The following is a 16359-nucleotide window of genomic DNA, read 5'->3' on the forward strand; positions in this document are numbered from 1 at the left end:
TACTTATCAACAATTGGATAGACAAATAAAATGTAGGAGATTGGCACAATGGAATATTATACAACAGTGAAAATGAAAGTGTGAAAATATCACATTTATCAACATGAATCAATCTCAAAGATGAATCAATGCTCAAAGGTGAGCAAAAGAAGCAAGTTACTGAAGAATAGAGACAATGAGATCCATTTACATAATGGTGAAAATGGGTGAAACAAATGATGTATTAGTTAGGATATATACCTAGATGTCAAAACTATAAAGGAAAGCAAGTGTGAGGCACCTACAAAACTCAGTTGGTTGAGCCTCTGACTCTTAGTTCCAGCTCAAGTTGTGATCTCATGGATTGGGGGATAGAACCTGCTCCAGCAGGGTCAAGCCTGCTGCATCAGGTTCTGCCCTCAACAGGGAGTCTGCTTGAAGATTCTCTCCCTCTGCCTCTGCCGCCTGCTTGCATGCATACATGGGTGCTCTCTCTCTCTCTCTCTCTCTCTCTCTCTCAAATAAATAAATAAATCTAAAAAAAGAAAGAAAAGCAAGTGAATGACTAACCCAAAATTCAGATAGTGGTTGCCTCTGGGGGAGAGAAAGAGGAATGCAAATGGTGGGAGCTTTCAGTGGGGGCTTGTGAAGTATTCTTGGTCTGGGTGATTTTATTATTCTTTAAACTATACATATATATGCTCTTTATTTTTATTTTACTATTATTTAACTTTTCAGTTTAGATATGGCTTACAGGAAAACATAAATCTTAAATGGTCAACTAAATTTTGCAAATTATAATATCTTTTGTGTGTGTATGTAAATAACATAATATATTTGACAATTTTAAAGTGCACCCCCAAAATCAATCATGGTGTTCTTGAACTTCAGAACTTAGCCTTAGAATAAGGAGGCTCCACCCAAGATATACTTCCAAGAGAAAGAAAGCAAGATGAAAACTGTGCTTCCAGGAGGATCTTGAGTCTGTAAAAAAAATAACATATACTTATTACTTTACATGGTATACTGTTACATATATTATTTTATATTATCTGGTGATCATTGTTTTCCAGTTGTCGAATGTTATTTAGTCTGCTGTTCACTTAGCCCCTTAGAATTGTATGCCCATTCATGCCTCCAGACAATTCTGTAAAATGGATCCAGGTACTATTTCAACTGAGGAGACAGAGATGAAGTGAATCAAGCAAGTCACTCAGCTTATAGGCTGAAACCCTCCCCACTCCATTACAACAGATGGGGGTGTGCTGTGGAGGGAAGTGGGGAGGGAAGGGAATACACCACTATGTGCCTGGCCAGGGGTAACCTTATATTTTATACCAGGAAGGCTTCCTGAGGACCTCAAATAATTCAAATCCGGTTTGCAATAGGATTAAATGGAAAGTACAATTCATGTATCAAGTCTTTCACTTAAGGGAAATGATTATTTTTGGTACTACTCCAAAAGCATGTGACTCAAATTTATATCCAATGTAAGATATAGACTCTGATTTTTCTATATTCCAAGTCTACCGCAGTGAGCATCAGAAACAAAATCAAAGTTGAAAAATGTAAATAGACACCAGTATGTGGAGGCCCTTTCACCAAGAGGACTGGAAACTGTGAAAGATCAAGACCAGACAGAGAAACCACAGCACGGTGCTTTGGCTCACTGTCTCCATTGTTACAGCAGAAGTTCCATGAGGGGTAGGGAGGTTGGAATTCTCAGTGTCTGGAACAGCTTCTGGTATAACTGGACTACATATTGACCACTAAGTACTTTTACATTCATTCTCAGTTTCCTAAACTTGACCATCATGCTGAGCTGCCCAGATCCCTCTCCTTATAGGGATTCGGATTCAGCCCCATTTCCAAGATGAGGCCCGGGAAATCAGGCTGATCCCAATATTCCAGCAGCACTGCTCATGGTCTGTGCTGAAACCTGAGGAAGATTTGGGGGTGTGAGTCCTACTTCCAGGGACTTCAGCCTTAATTCTCCTGGAATCAGGAGATAGATGCTCAGCCTTGGGAAGAGGAAGTGAGAGGTATCTGTGTTTCAGAAGACTAGTTCAAACAAACAGACAAAAATCCCACAACACTCTACCAGGGCCCTCTTTTATTTATTTATTTATTTATTTATTTATTTATTTATTTATTTATTTATTTATTTTTAGGGCCCTCTTCATTAAGTATTCATTATCCCAATCACTTTCATAAGAAATCATAAGTCCTCAGAAAATAAAAATAATGACTAATGAACAAACCACTTGAAAAAGTAGGCCTCATTTGAGGCATCTGGTTGCCTTTGTTGGTAGAATATGTGATTCTTGATCTCAGGGCTGTGTGTTCAAGCCCCACACTGGGTGTAGAAACTAATTAAAAATAAAATCTTAAAAAAAAAAAGTAGGCCTGATTTAAACAGCATTTCCACATCTAGGTACATACTCTAGAGAAACTCTTGCAAATGTGTAGTGTACCAGGAGAATCACAGCCATCCCGTCAAGGTCTTTGTCCCAAGCAGCTTTCAGAAGCAATCCGTCAGCACTGGGCAACTTTTTAAGGCTATTCAATCATAAAAAGAAACAATAAATAACACAAAAGATGTAGGATTTCAATTTTAGAATGCTCAAAGGACTTGAATAGACATTCCTTCAAAGAAGACATACAAATGGCCAAAAACCGTAAGAAAAGATGCTCAATTTCATCAATCATTAGGGAAATGCAAATCAAAATCACAATGAGACACGATTTCTTACCCACTAAAATGCCTACTATGAAAAGAACAGAAAATAACAAGTGTTGGTAAGGGTGTGGAGAAATGTGGCAATGTAAAATGGCACAGCACCTATGGAAAACAGTAGGACAATTCTTCAAAACCTGAAACAGGAATATCCATTTGATGTATAATTCTACATCAGGATATACATCCAAAGGAAGTAAAAGCAAAGACTCAAACAGTTGTACACCAGTGTTCATAGCAGCATTATTCACAGTAGCTAAGAGAAGCAACCTCAGTGTCTATTGATAAAGGAATGAACAAAATGTGATCTATACATACAATGAAATATTATTAAGCATTAAAAAGGAAGGGAGTATTGCTGCATACTACAATGTGAATGAACCTTGAAAACATTATGCTAAGTGAAATAAGCGGACACAAAAGGACAGATATTGTATGGTTCCATGCATATGAGGACCTAGAGTCATCAGATTTATAGAGATAGAAAATAGAGTGGTGGTGGCCAAGGGCGGGGCGGGGGCGGAGAGGAATGGGGAGTTCGTGTTTAATGGAACAGTTTTAGTTTGGGAATATGAAAAGTTCTGGAGATGGGTAATAGTGATGGTTGCACAGCAATGTGAACATACTTGAAGACACTAAACTATACATTTAAAAATAGTTAAAATGGGGCACCTGGTAGCTCCATCAGAAGCGTCTGCCTTCAGCTCAGGTCATGATCTCAGGGTCATGGGATCAAGCCCCATGTCAGGCTCCCTGCTCAGTGGGGAGTCTGCTTCTCCCTCTCCCTTTGCCGTTCCCCTTGCTCTTGCTCCCTCTCTCTCTCTCTCTCAATTAAATAAAAAATTAAAAAATAGTCCCAAAAGTTAAAAAAATTTTCACTAGACCAGCAGTTCTCATTTTGGTTCCAGGAACACTTTACACTTCTTTTTTTTAAAGATTTTATTTATTTAGGACATAGGCAGAGGGAGAAGCAGGCTCCATGCAGGGAGATCCCAGGATCACACCCTGAGCCGAAGGCAGATGTGCCCAACCGCTGAGCCACCCAGGCATCCCAACACTTTACACTTCTTAAAAATTATTGAAGACACCAAAGAACTTTAGTTTGGGTTGGTTATATTTATTGATATTTATCATATTAGAAATTAAGAGTGATAATTTTTAAAAATACTTTTTAATTCATTTAATAATTGCAATAAGCTCATATGGGGTTTGAGATACAAGACAAGGAAAAGCAAAGAAAGATGTAAATATGTGGGCAAATACAAGCAAACACTGAATGTAAGGTGTGGGGTTATGACAAAGGAGGGGATAGAATCCCATACCAGACAACTGTAACTTTTCCATCAGGAGCAGTGAAATGGATTTAAGGAGTGTGAAGCCCCAGAAAAAGGGTGGAGTTTTGGTCAATTGGAGATTTTTTCAACAATGTTATATTTCTTGACCTGGGTGGCAGTTACATGGGTAGTGTTTTACTATGACAAGTAAAACTGCACATAAGTGATTTATGCCTCATTATGTCTGTTATAGAGACTCATTTTTTAAATATTTAGAAAAATTTCACGAATCATGAAAGGATAGATGGTGACAAACTACATCTTTGCAGAGAGACCTGATGTAAAAACAAGCAAATACATGGGATTCTTTTTTGTTTTTTGTTTTTCCCTCTTTACATACATGGCAGATTTTGGACTCGCTGTTCTGCACCTTAGGTTTTTTACTGAATATTTTTTGGAGATTGCCCCAATCAATAAAGACCTTATTCTTAGTATTATAACTACATATTGTCTCATTGCATGGATGTACCATTTATTTAGTTACTTATTAATGGATACTTAGGTTGTTTCCAGCCTTTTTGGTCTTGCAAATGATGCTACAGTGAATAACTTTATTAATATGCCATTTTGTATGATTATATCTATCAGAGATTTTTTTTTATTTTTTTTTAATTTATTTATGATAGTCACACAGAGAGAGAGAGAGAGAGAGAGAGAGAGAGAGGCAGAGACACAGGCCGAGGGAGAAGCAGGCTCCATGCACCGGGAGCCCGACGTGGGATTCGATCCCGGGTCTCCAGGATTGTGCCCTGGGCCAAAGGCAGGCGCCAAACCGCTGCGCCACCCAGGGATCCCCTATCAGAGATTTTTAATGATGACATTTTGCCACCATGCCTCAAGATCTTTTCTTTTCTTTCTTTTTTTTTTTTTTAAAGATTTATTTGAAAAGAGAGAGAGAGAACGCACGTGAGTGGGGCAAGGGGTAGAAGGAAAGGGAGAGAATCTCAGACAGACTCCTGCCAAACACAGAGCTGGAAACAGGACTCCAGCTCACAGCCCTGAGATCATGAGTCAGATGCTTAACCAACTGAGCCATCCAGGTGCCCCAAGATCTTTTCTTTTTTATTCTGGCAACTGCTATATTATCACAACATGTTTCTTGATCGTGTGTTTTAATATGGTTTTTCAAGTTACAACCACAGAAGGCATGTTTCATAATTACAGCTGCATTTGAAGGGTTTTTAATTTCTGTAATAACTTTTATCATTTAGCTGCAGTTACAAGAAATGAAATGGTATTGGCTTAAGGTTCTATGGTAGCAGATGACAGAAACCAGCTCTGGCTAAATAAACCCAAGGGAGGACTTCACTGAACAGATCTTAGAGCAGCTCATCAAATCTATGAAGGAGGATCCAAACAGCAAAGTCTAGGAGATGCAGAACCAGTGCAACCTGAAAGCCTGCCTGGAAGAATAGTCCATAGCACAGCCCTGCTCTATAGAGGGCATTATTAAAAAGCCACTTAGCCCCAGTGACCGCAGCCTGCAAAAGCTCCATCTGAGCTCTGGTGAGTACCTGGGAGAGCAGCTGACAGGCCTAGGTAGGTATGATTTCTCTCCCTGGATCAATAACTGGACCAGGGGCAATTCAGGGACCACCCTGGGCACTACAGCTGTTCACAGAGAAGGGAGCAGCACGAGCCAGTCAGCCCCATCAACCAGCGCCTACCACCAAGTGGAGTATTGAATCCTCAAAGGGCCACTGGGGTGGCCAAGGAGTGCCTGGCAAGGACATTATTCTTTCTTAAAAAAATGAAAGTGCCATCATCCAAAACACTGACAATACTGAATGTTGGTGAGGATGTGGAGCAAAAAGAACTCTCATTCATTGCTGGCAGGAATGCAAAATGGTGCAGCGACTTTGGAATAGTGTGGCAGTTTCTTAAAAAAAACCAAGCACACTCATTATACTATCCGTGCCTTTGGTATTTACTCAAAGAACTGGAACATTTATGTCCACATAAAAACAGGCACACAGATATTTATAGCAGCTTTATTATTTTTTTTAAAGATTTTGTTTATTTATTCATGAGAGACACAGACAGAGAGAGAGGCAGAGACACAGGCAGAGGGAGAAGCAGGCTCCTCGCAGGGAACCCGATGTGGCACTCAATCAGGATCCGGGATCACGACCTGAGCCTCGGGCAGGTGCCCAACCGCTGAGCCACCCAGGCGTCCCAGCAGCTTTATTCCTAATTGCTAAAACTTGAAAGCAACCAAGATGTCCTTCAGTAGGTGAATGGATAAATAAACTGTAATCTACCCAGACAATGGAATATGATTCATCCCTACAAAGAAATAAGCCAACAAGCCATAAAAAGACATGGAGGACTTTAAATGCATATTACTAAGCAAAAGAAGTCAATCAGAAAAGGCTACACACTATATGATTCCAACTCTATGGTATTCTGGAAAAGGTAAAACTAGGGAGACATTAAAGATCAGTGGTTGCCAGGGGTTTAGGAAAGGGAGGGATGATTTGGTGGAGCACAGAGGATTTTTAGGGCAGTGAAACTCTTCTGTATGATACTATAATGCTGGAGACATGTCATCATACATTTGTCCAAACCCATAGATGAACATCAGGATTGAACCCTAATATAAACTATGGTCTTTGAGTGATCGTGATATGTCAGTGTCAGTTCATCAGTTGTAACAAATGTCCCACTCTGGTGCCATATCTTGATAGTAGGAGAGGCTACACATGTGTGTAGGGGCAGGGGATATTTGCGAACTTTCTGTACCTTCTACTCAATTTTGCTGTGAAACTAAAACTGCTCTAAAAAGCAAAATCCCTGTTTTTAAAAATGTTCATTATAAAATTAATACATTTTTATCGCAGTAAATTTAGAAGATGCTAGAGAGATAAAAACGACCCATGATGTCACCCAGAGAGAACCAGGCAACATCATTTTTCCCTTCCAATGATTGTCCTACGCATGTTTCCGTCTTAACTTTAGGGTTTTTGTTTTGTTTTGTTTTGTTTTTGTTTTTGTTTTGTTTTGTTTTTTAAGAAAAAAACAAAGCAAAACAAGCATGTCCCTTCCCCTAACAGTACACCAGGAATATTTTTGCGACTCTGGATCCAGCATTCCTGATTTCAAATCCAGTTTCTGCCACTTACAGCCATATCACCTTGGGCAGCTTACTTAACTTCTCTGTGCCTTATTTTCCTCAAGAGTGCAACAGGATAATAATAGTGCCTATGTCTTCAGCTGTGGGGAGCATCAAATTGGTTGTTTACATAAAGCATATAAAGGGGCACCTGGGTGGCTCAGTGGTTGAGCATCTGCCTTGGGCTCAGGTCGTAATCCTGAGGTCCTGGGATCGAGTCCTGCATCAGGCTCCCCCCAAGGATCCTGCTTCTCCCTCTGCCTGTGTCTCTGTGTCTTTCATGAATGAATGAATGAATAAATAAATAAATAAATAAATAAATAAAATCTTTTAAAAAATAAGGCACATAGAACAGTATCTGGTGTGTAGTATGTGTTCATATCACCATCTTTCCATAATATTCAATATTCTTGCACAACAGAAAGATACTGCTTTTATTGGCTGCAGTAAATAATTTTGGTGTTCAGATACAGCATAATTTAACTAGCCTCCTAATTTAAAAATATGTAGGGTCCTTTTGTTTCTCTCATAACTAACCCTGTGATGAACATCTTTATAGATATATTGAAGGAGAACCCCTAGACACAGTTTTAAAACTTGGGCCTGTGTGATGCCAAGTTGCCCTGGAGAGTGTGGCACCAGTTCAATGATGCTTCCTCCAGGAATGGGGGAGTCTCCTGGCCTGCACCAGGTGTTACTGCATGTGCATCCAGTTTCATCTCATCCACCTCCCAAGCAGCAAATGGCATCTCAGTGTTTTCAACTCACCTTTGCAGCCTGTAGAGGCATCCCTTGACCTGATGCTGGGGAGCACCTTCCCTCTGCTCCAGGCAAGCCGGTCAAAGCCTAACCCTACTCTGCCTTTTAGATCCAGACCTGAGCCCCATTAAGTTTCTTCCAAAAGACAGATACCAAAGATAATCCTCTCTCATCCTCTACCCTACTGGTGTGCTCTTGCCACCATTCCCATTTTGATTACCCCATCATCTGCTTTGATAACTAATGTGATCTTTATCATGAGATCTGCCTCCATTGTTTCCTCTCTGCTCTGATGAAGGCTCCCAGCAGGGCATCCTCACCTGCACCGGGTGCCCACGGTCTCCATGTGCTGGACGGGGAGGCCTCTCCTGATTCATCCCACCCTCACTGGGCTGTAGCAGGTGATGGGCTGGGGGCCTCTCTGACTTTTCACAAACTCCCTCCAGGTAGGTGTTGCTGTTTCTTTTTCTTAATTAATTAGTTAATTAATTTTAGTAATCTCCACACCCAATGTGAGGCTCAAACTCAAGACCCTCAAGATCTCGAGATCAAGAGTTGCGTGCTCTTTTGACTGAGCTAGCTAGGCACTCCATGGTTTGTTTAGTTTGTGTGTGTGTGTGTGTGTGTGTGTGTGTGTGTGTGTGTGGTAAAATATACATAAGAATAAGTATACCATTTTTAGGTGTATGATTCAATGTTGCTGAGCATACCTGCAATGTCATACAACCATCACCACAATGCATTTTAAGAGCCTTTCATCATCAAAAACAGGAACTCTGTACCCACTGAGCAATGACTTTCTATTCACACTTACCCTGGCCCCTGGTAGCCTCTATTCTACTTTGTCTCTATGAATTTGCCCCCTCTACACACCTTAAATAAGTGAAATCAGACAGCATTTGTCTTTTTGTGTCTGGTTTATTTCACTTAGCATAAGGTTTGCAAGGTTCATCCATGTTGTAGCAGGTGTCAGAATGTCATGCCTTTCTATGACTGAATAGGATCCCACTGAGTGTCTACATGACATTTTGTTTTCCCACTCATCTGTCAATGGACACTTGGGTTGTTTCCACCTTTCGGCTATTGTGAATAATACAGCCATGAACATGACTATACAGGTGTTTGTTTGAACCTCTGCTTTTAATACTTTTGGGTATATACCTGGGAATGTAATTGCTGGATCATCTGGTAATTCTGTGTTTAACTTTTTGAGGATGTTGTTGCCATTTTACAGATAAGAGAACCAAGTCTCAAAAAGGTGGAAGGACTGGCTCTATTCTGGAGTAAGTATAACCTAGGCCTATCTCACTCTGAAACTCATGCTGTTTCTGGCACACTCTGTTGCCTCAGAGGTGAGAGGAGGAGCGGAGCTGAGACGTGAACAGATTTGGGGGCACACATCAGAAGGTCCAGTTGGGTGACCCTCTAAACTGTATCTCACAGCTGTTCACTTTTTTTTTAATTTTTAAAGATTTTATTTATTTATTCATGAGAGACACACAGAGAGAAGCAGAGACATAGGCAGAGGGAGAAGCAGGCTCCCTGTGGGGAGCCCCATGTGGGACTTGATCCCAGGACCCCAGGATCACAACCTAAGCCAAAGGCAGATGCTCAATCACTGAGCCACCCAGGCATCCCCACTTTTTTCTTTTTTAAAAAAAGATTTTATTTACATATTTGAGAGAAAGAGAGATAGAAGACAAGCAAGAGGAGAGCAGAGGCAGAGGGAAAAGCAGGCTCTCCGCTGAGCATGGAGCATGATCCCAGGACCCAGGGATCATGACCTGAGGTGAAGGCAGACGTTTAACTGACTGAGCCAACCAGGCGCCCTTGCTCACTTTTTTCCATTTCTACTGACACTAGCATGGGCTAAGTAACTGTCCGGTGCCACTGGGATTTTAGCCACAGGCTCCAGTCTCCCTGTTCCCTTCTGCCTCCCTCTAGTGAGTGGAATCCTGCAAAGACACAAATCATATCACTCCCCTAATTCAAAGCCTTCAAATGACTTCTCTTTAAACTTAGGGCCAAATTCTTGTGCCTGCTACTCTAGCCCCTGTCTGTTTATCCAGCTTTACCCTAGCCCATCCCTTTCTTGCATGAGGTGTACAGATCTGCAGTCTGTCTCTTGAGCCAGCAGAGCCCCTTCTTGCCTTAGGACCTTTGCCCATGCTATTCTCTCTGCCGGGAACTCCTTTCACATATCCATTGCCTGACTGGTCCCTTCTCAACCTTCTGGTCTCCTATTTAAGAAGTGCTCCACAGAGAGGCTTCTCTGGCCATCCTATCCAAAATAATCCACCCCCACTCCAACTTCTCTGTATCTCTTACTCTGACAGTCCCTGATTCTAGAAGAGCCCCTTCTCAGTGCATGGTGGGCATCTATCTGTCCTTCAGATCCAGCCATACAAAAGAGGAACCTGAGGCTGCATGAGGTCACCTGGGCCACCAGCCACCATGGGGGAGGGCAGCTCCTGCCTCGGTCTGGCTGGGGCTCCACATCCCTCCCTGCACCCTCCAGGCCAATTGGTTGTCTCAGAGGAGGAGGTTTCTATAGTCCAATCTGACCTGGTCTCACCCTGTTCATACTCTTCAGGGCTCCTGTTTCCCTCAGGGAAAAGCAGGCACATAAAGCCAGCAGGGCTCACCTCTCTCCATTCCCAGCTGCAGCCCGCGCCCTCTCATCCATGCCCTAAGCCCCAGACACAGCAACCACAGACAGTCTGCCCTGTAGGTCTACACTGAGGCACAGGGAAACAGATCAGGTATCAAATTCACCCTGATGCAAGTGCCCTACCTGCCTAGACCCATCCCCTGGTCCCCAGAAAGGCCACTGATAATCTTGCTAATCTTTTGAGTTGGCTGACAAGCATTCTGAGGAGGTCATGCAAATCAAGAGTGAAATAAAATGACAAGTCTTGCAAAAGATGCAGGAGGTCAAGAAGTTGAGGACAGTGGCATCAGAGAGCCTCATGGATCCCAGCTCAGTCCTGGACAACTGGGGTCTGAAAGGGAAGGCGAGTGGACAACCATCCGCGAAGAGAAACATGAGAGGGAAAATGCTGAGACAGGAAGCTTCAAATAGGAACAATTCAACACACCAGAGAGGAAAGAGAGGCCCCGGGGAAAGCACCCCCCAGGGGCCCAGGCTCTGAAATCAAACGCAAAGTGAAGGATGTGGCCAACTTGGCCAGAAAAATCGCATCTTTCCCAAAAATCAACATTTGATTCCATTTTGGTTTCTTGTAAGAATTAACTCCAATCTAACAATTTTTGTTGACTATTAGATGAATCTATTTTCCTAATTTTTCATTTCTTTAAGACAAAGTCCCAAACTAGTCTTTTTTTTTTTCTTTCAGAATTTGTTTTCACATCTTGGTCTCCATTTATTTTCATGAGTCTTCATTCCCCGGATGGTATTACATCTGTACATGAACTTCCCTGACTCTTACTTTAGGCTTGCCCAGGGGACTTGTTTTGGTGAAGGAGATGTTAGCAGATAGGACAGAGGCCAAGGTTTGCCATCTGCTTCCTTGGTGGGACCTGCTGTCTTGGGCTTCCGCCAGACCCCTGGCTCAAGGAGGATGAGAGACTTCTGGAGTGGACCTGGACCTAGCCTAGAGCCTGGGCCAAGCCCACCCAACCTCAGCCAAGCTCCAGCCAACCCAAAGATGGATGAAAGAAGAAAACACCTGATGATTTTAAGTCACTGGATTGGTGGAACAGGATTGTTTCACAGCATTATTTTGGATATAGTTAACTAATATGAAGACACTGTAGGAAGTTGGGATTTTATTTCAAGGGGCAAGAGAAGCCAGCTGGATGAATGCTGCCTTAGATGGTCCTTAGCTCCAGTGTCTCTACGACAGATGTAGCAGTCCTAAGGGTGGTTCACACACACTCTATTTGTCTTCCTTGGGGCACATAACATAACTGCATTTTCTCACCACCTTAAAGTTAAGCATGGCCATGGCACTTGTGAGCAGAAGTGATATTAACATGCTAATTCTGGATGAAAGCTTTCAGAGCCAGAACACTACTCATTTTTCCTCTGCCAGGGCAACCAGTAAATCTAATTCCACTTGCTTCTCTCTGCTTCCACTACTCCCAACCTGGTCTAGGCTACTGTTCTCTCTCACCTGGACGATCACAGTGGCCTCCCAGCCAGTCTCCCCTTTTCCATGCTTTCTCCCTGTGTTAGACAAAATAACAGTCTCCCACAATGATGGCCATAATGTTTATGTCCTAAACTCCAGAACCCATGAAAATGTTACTTCATATGGCACAAAACACAAAAACAAAAAAAATTAAAACAAAACAGATGCAAAAACAAAAACAAACCCTTTACAGGTATAATTAGGTTAAGGGTCTTAAAATGAACAGATTCTCCTGGATAATATCTGGGTGGGCCCAGTGTCATCACCAGGGTCCTTATAAGAGAGAGGAGGAGGTTTAAAGTCAGAGAAAGAAATGTGACAGTGGTGGCAGAGGTTGCAGTGAATGCACCCGGCAGCGGGATGAAGGCAGGCAGCCTCTAGAAACTAGGAAGAGCAAGGAATAGTTTCTCCCTGGAGCGTCCAGAAGGAATTCAGCCCTGATGATGCCTTGATTTTAGAACCTCCAACTCCCAGAACTCTAAGATAGTAAATTTGTATTGTTTTAAGCCACTGAATCTATCATAATAGAAAACGCACACACTTCCCTATGGTCTCATCTCCACATGGTGTCAGCGATCCAGAAATTGGATGCTGTCACTTCCCTGTGCAAGACCCTACAGGTGATCCTCAACTCTTTGCCTGGCACCAAGGCCTGGCCACGTCTCCGGCTGCCTCACATGTTCCCCATTGCAGCTTCACTGAGCCTTCGTCTAAGATGGGTGTTTCCACGTCCACTATTTTAGTGCCCCTTCTTACCGTCTGTTCTGCACATATGCAAGTACATTGATTTGTCGTTGTTGCCCCTTCTACACTAAGCACCATGGAGGATGGTGTCTATGCAATCACTATCTGGACTCACTGAGCCATTTCCAAGCATCAGGCTGCATTTGCAATGTCACGCTTAATCCTTATGACAACCCCATAGATAGACACCATCATTATCTTCCTGCTACAGATGAGGCCCAAAGTCTTAGCGCACAGGACATAGAGAGTAAGGGACAAGGCCAGGACTCAACCCAGGATCCAGGCTGGGTTGGTCCAGAGCCCATTATTTTATCCTCTGGACTCCACTGCTCTGTTTGGTGCACACGGCCTGGCGCACAGTAGCTGCTGAATAAGTGAATGGCAAATGGATGGGTGTTCTCTGGAGGTGAGGTGCCAGGGCTGAGAACAGCGTGCCCTGATTGTAAGAACAGTAGTAAGGCCACAGAGAGCACAGCTGCATTGATTGAAACAAAACGCACACATGACGAGACCAAATTGGGGGCCATAGACAGCCCACTGCCCATCTGTTCCCTGTGCCACCCTGTTCCCATTAAATGTAAAAGTCAAGGAGCTGTCAGATCAGAAACCAAGCCCCTCCTTAACGGTGTTTACAGAGGAGTAGAGAGCCACCCGGCCTCACTGAAGAATGATGGCTTTTAAATCTGACAGTGTTTCCCTTCCAGGAAGTGAACTTTTTGGTCCTGCAGGAATCATCTTCAAAGCCAGAGAACCTGGTTTAAGCACGGCATTTAGAAGAAGCTAATTGTGCCCTTGACTCCCACCAACCAGATGGCTGGGCTGCCTTCCCTTTGCAGAGCCAGGGGCCTGCTTCATGCAGCTGTCCAAGCTGTGGGCTGAAATCAAGATGCTGGAATTCATCCTCTCTGCTCTTTCATCCGCAGCCTCTGGGACCTGCGGTCCAGAGTCAAGTGTGGGGTGAGCCGCAGGGCCTGCGGCAGGCAAGGCCTCCCGAGCAATTAGCTCCCATGCCCAGACACTTGCTCCTTTTTATGTTCCTAATCTCTTTACCAGGAATGCTCTGTATTTTGTTCTGGGCTGTGCTAGTAGCATCGCCGTCCTCAAAGGGCACCAGAAAATCAGGTGTTTTCAATGCCAAAGCTGTCAAGTCAAGCTTTGTGGACTGCAGCATGGACAGATGGGGTTAGGACAGCCAGAAGAGAGGAGAGACAACAGGGCATGACAGTGTGGGAACACCAGAAATCGAGTAGAAACCAGAACATTCTATTAGATGAAGAAAAAGAAAAGTCTTTGGGCCTGTCAAATTTTGTTGATGTTTGGGAGCCACTGTGATGGAGAACCAGAAAAATAGGGCATATGGGGAGACATTTCTCTTATAGAGAAAAGATGCTTTCCCCTAGATTCTGAGATTATGAACCTGGACCAAATGTCTAGCTATCATTAACAGTGATCATCGCTGGTGGGATTATGTGTGTCTGTTTTCTTCCTTATTTCTGAATTTTGGGAATGATCATATATTTCCTTGAAATACTGGGAAAACCCCACACTTTATGTTGAAAGCAAAACAAAGTCTGGCTGTCCCCGTAAGGGTCCTCAGAACAACCCTAGTATGTGCTCAACACAGCATTTGGTGAATGTTCTTCCCTGGAGGACCAAGGTCAGCCTCTGAGCCAGGGGAGCCGCCTCTCTAGCCCAGCCTTTTAGAGCTTTTGCAGAGAAATGGCCCCCTTGTCACACTGTCCCCAACAGCCAGACACTGATCTCAGAGTCAGTGTCCAGGCCAGTACTTGACATTTGGTCTTTCTTTTTTTTTTTTTTTTTTTTTAATTTGGTCTTTCTTATCTCAGATGAGGATAAAAAAGACTGAGCAGGCAGGCTTGTGAGCAGTAAGTGACCCAATCTGCACACACACACTGAGCCTGTATCCGGTCTACGCAAAACAACCAAAGGCAAAAGACCGTTGTACCCTTCAAGCCTCATTTTTAGCATCTTTCCCAAGTCCACTCACCCTGTTGTTCGGGTGGTTATTCACATTTTCCCTGAGTTCACTTTCAGTAACTCATTACTTTTCGTTGTCTTATCCTGAACAATAATACCTGTGAAACCGCAGCTTTGATAACAGCAGTCACGTTTCCTAAAGATACGTGGAAATAAGTACAAAATACTAAACACAAAACATTTTCTGTACACCATGTAAAATAGTCTTTCACGCCCCCAGGGACCCAAGGCTCGCACCGTGGGAACTACACCGTGGGAAATGTTGCCTTTCCCCTCCGAGCTCCTGTGTAGCTTCCAAACTGCGTTGCTGATGCTCTAGGTGGGCTGCAGCGCATCAGGGATGAGGCTCCTGAGAGAGGTAACTCTGCAGGGCCAGCATCCCCCCCGAAACCTTCCTGAGCCTGCACCATGGAGCCAGCTCCTCCCAAAGCACAGCCAGATGCAAGCCAGGGAAGAGGCCAGTCCACTCCCCTCCCTACCAGCGGCCTTGGGCTCTGGCCTGTCCTCCCTCAGCCCACAGTCGGCATCTTATCAGGCTCATTGCCTCCAACCAGCCTGGGACACTGACGCTCTTTCTCACTCTCCTGTCGGTTCTCCACATAAATCTCTTCCCACAAGGGCCTCATTCAAAATTCTATCATGCTTTCCAGTCACTAGAGTTGAGATTTGTAAACTGAATGTTTAGCCCACACAGGGTTCTCTTTTTTTAAATGAATGCCATGTATGTGATTTTCATGAATATTTATGTAACACCTGTCAAGATTATGCCAAGAGCCCGGAAAATAAATGCCTTGTAGTTCTTCCTTATCATAATGGCAAAGCTCAGGACGGTGCTGGTCCAGACTATCTTCTTTTTATTCCACACCATTTTGCTCCCAGGTGGTCTACTGTGCACTGGCCTCATGCTACTGTTTGGAGAAGCTGCAGGAATGTCCATTGGACCGGAGCTCTTACCACGTGAATGAAGCCTCTGAGTTTGGCTGCTTTCTCAGGAGGCTCTGTGCTCCTCCACTACACAGATGGTGCTAAGTTTAAAAATTCAGATTATTACACTTGAAAAATGGAGTTATCTGGTCATGGGGGTTCATGCTCCCACATGGTGGCCCCTAGGAGAGGCTGAGCAGCAGCTGCTCCCTGACTGAGGCATCTGTCCTCCAATTCACCACAGTCCTCACCACTCCCTATTGTCTCCCAACAATGAGGGGCACCAGCTGTTCCTCTTAGAGCAGAGTTGAGAATGGAGAAGGATTTTTTTTTTCAGTTTTATACCTTTATTTGACAATGAGCGATTAGTTCTCGTCCACATTAACAGTCTGTAGATTTTTGAAAGTGGTGACAGGTACATAGGTAACCAGCGTGTAGAGCCTGTTTGGTGAATCTTCATCCTCATTATGTTTTCTGGACAACCACACACGGATACGGTATGGAACATTCCTTATTCCTTTGGCCCAGACAGCTTTGTTGAGCCTGGTGTCAATGCGCACATCTGGAGTTCCCATCTTCTTCACGGCAAATTTCCGGATCTCTTTGAGTGCCCGAGGG

At 43.5% G+C, this 16359-nt stretch overlaps 1 protein-coding gene across 5 annotated transcripts in view; it reads right to left on the minus strand.

The window, feature by feature from the left end:
* Positions 1 to 658: 658 nt before the first annotated feature.
* The window catches only part of BNIP1 (BCL2 interacting protein 1), a 52845-nt gene continuing 37144 nt past the window's right edge, over positions 659 to 16359 (minus strand). The window contains exons 7-8 of one of the 5 annotated variants that reach the window (XR_003236257.2): positions 2422 to 2538; positions 799 to 963 (exon numbers count right to left, since the gene is read on the minus strand). Coding sequence is in view for 4 of the 5 variants with exons in the window: in XM_026007002.2 (XP_025862787.1) it covers positions 845 to 963 (119 nt within the window). In the remaining variant the exon portion in view is untranslated. Of the gene's footprint in view, positions 964 to 2090; positions 2539 to 16359 lie in introns of those variants that run through there. The other 4 variants (XM_072756577.1, XM_026007002.2, XM_072756576.1 and 1 more) reach the window with 4 other exon arrangements.

This window comes from Vulpes vulpes, chromosome 4 (assembly GCF_048418805.1).
Source record: "Vulpes vulpes isolate BD-2025 chromosome 4, VulVul3, whole genome shotgun sequence".
In the NCBI taxonomy this organism is placed as follows: Eukaryota; Metazoa; Chordata; class Mammalia; order Carnivora; family Canidae; genus Vulpes; species Vulpes vulpes.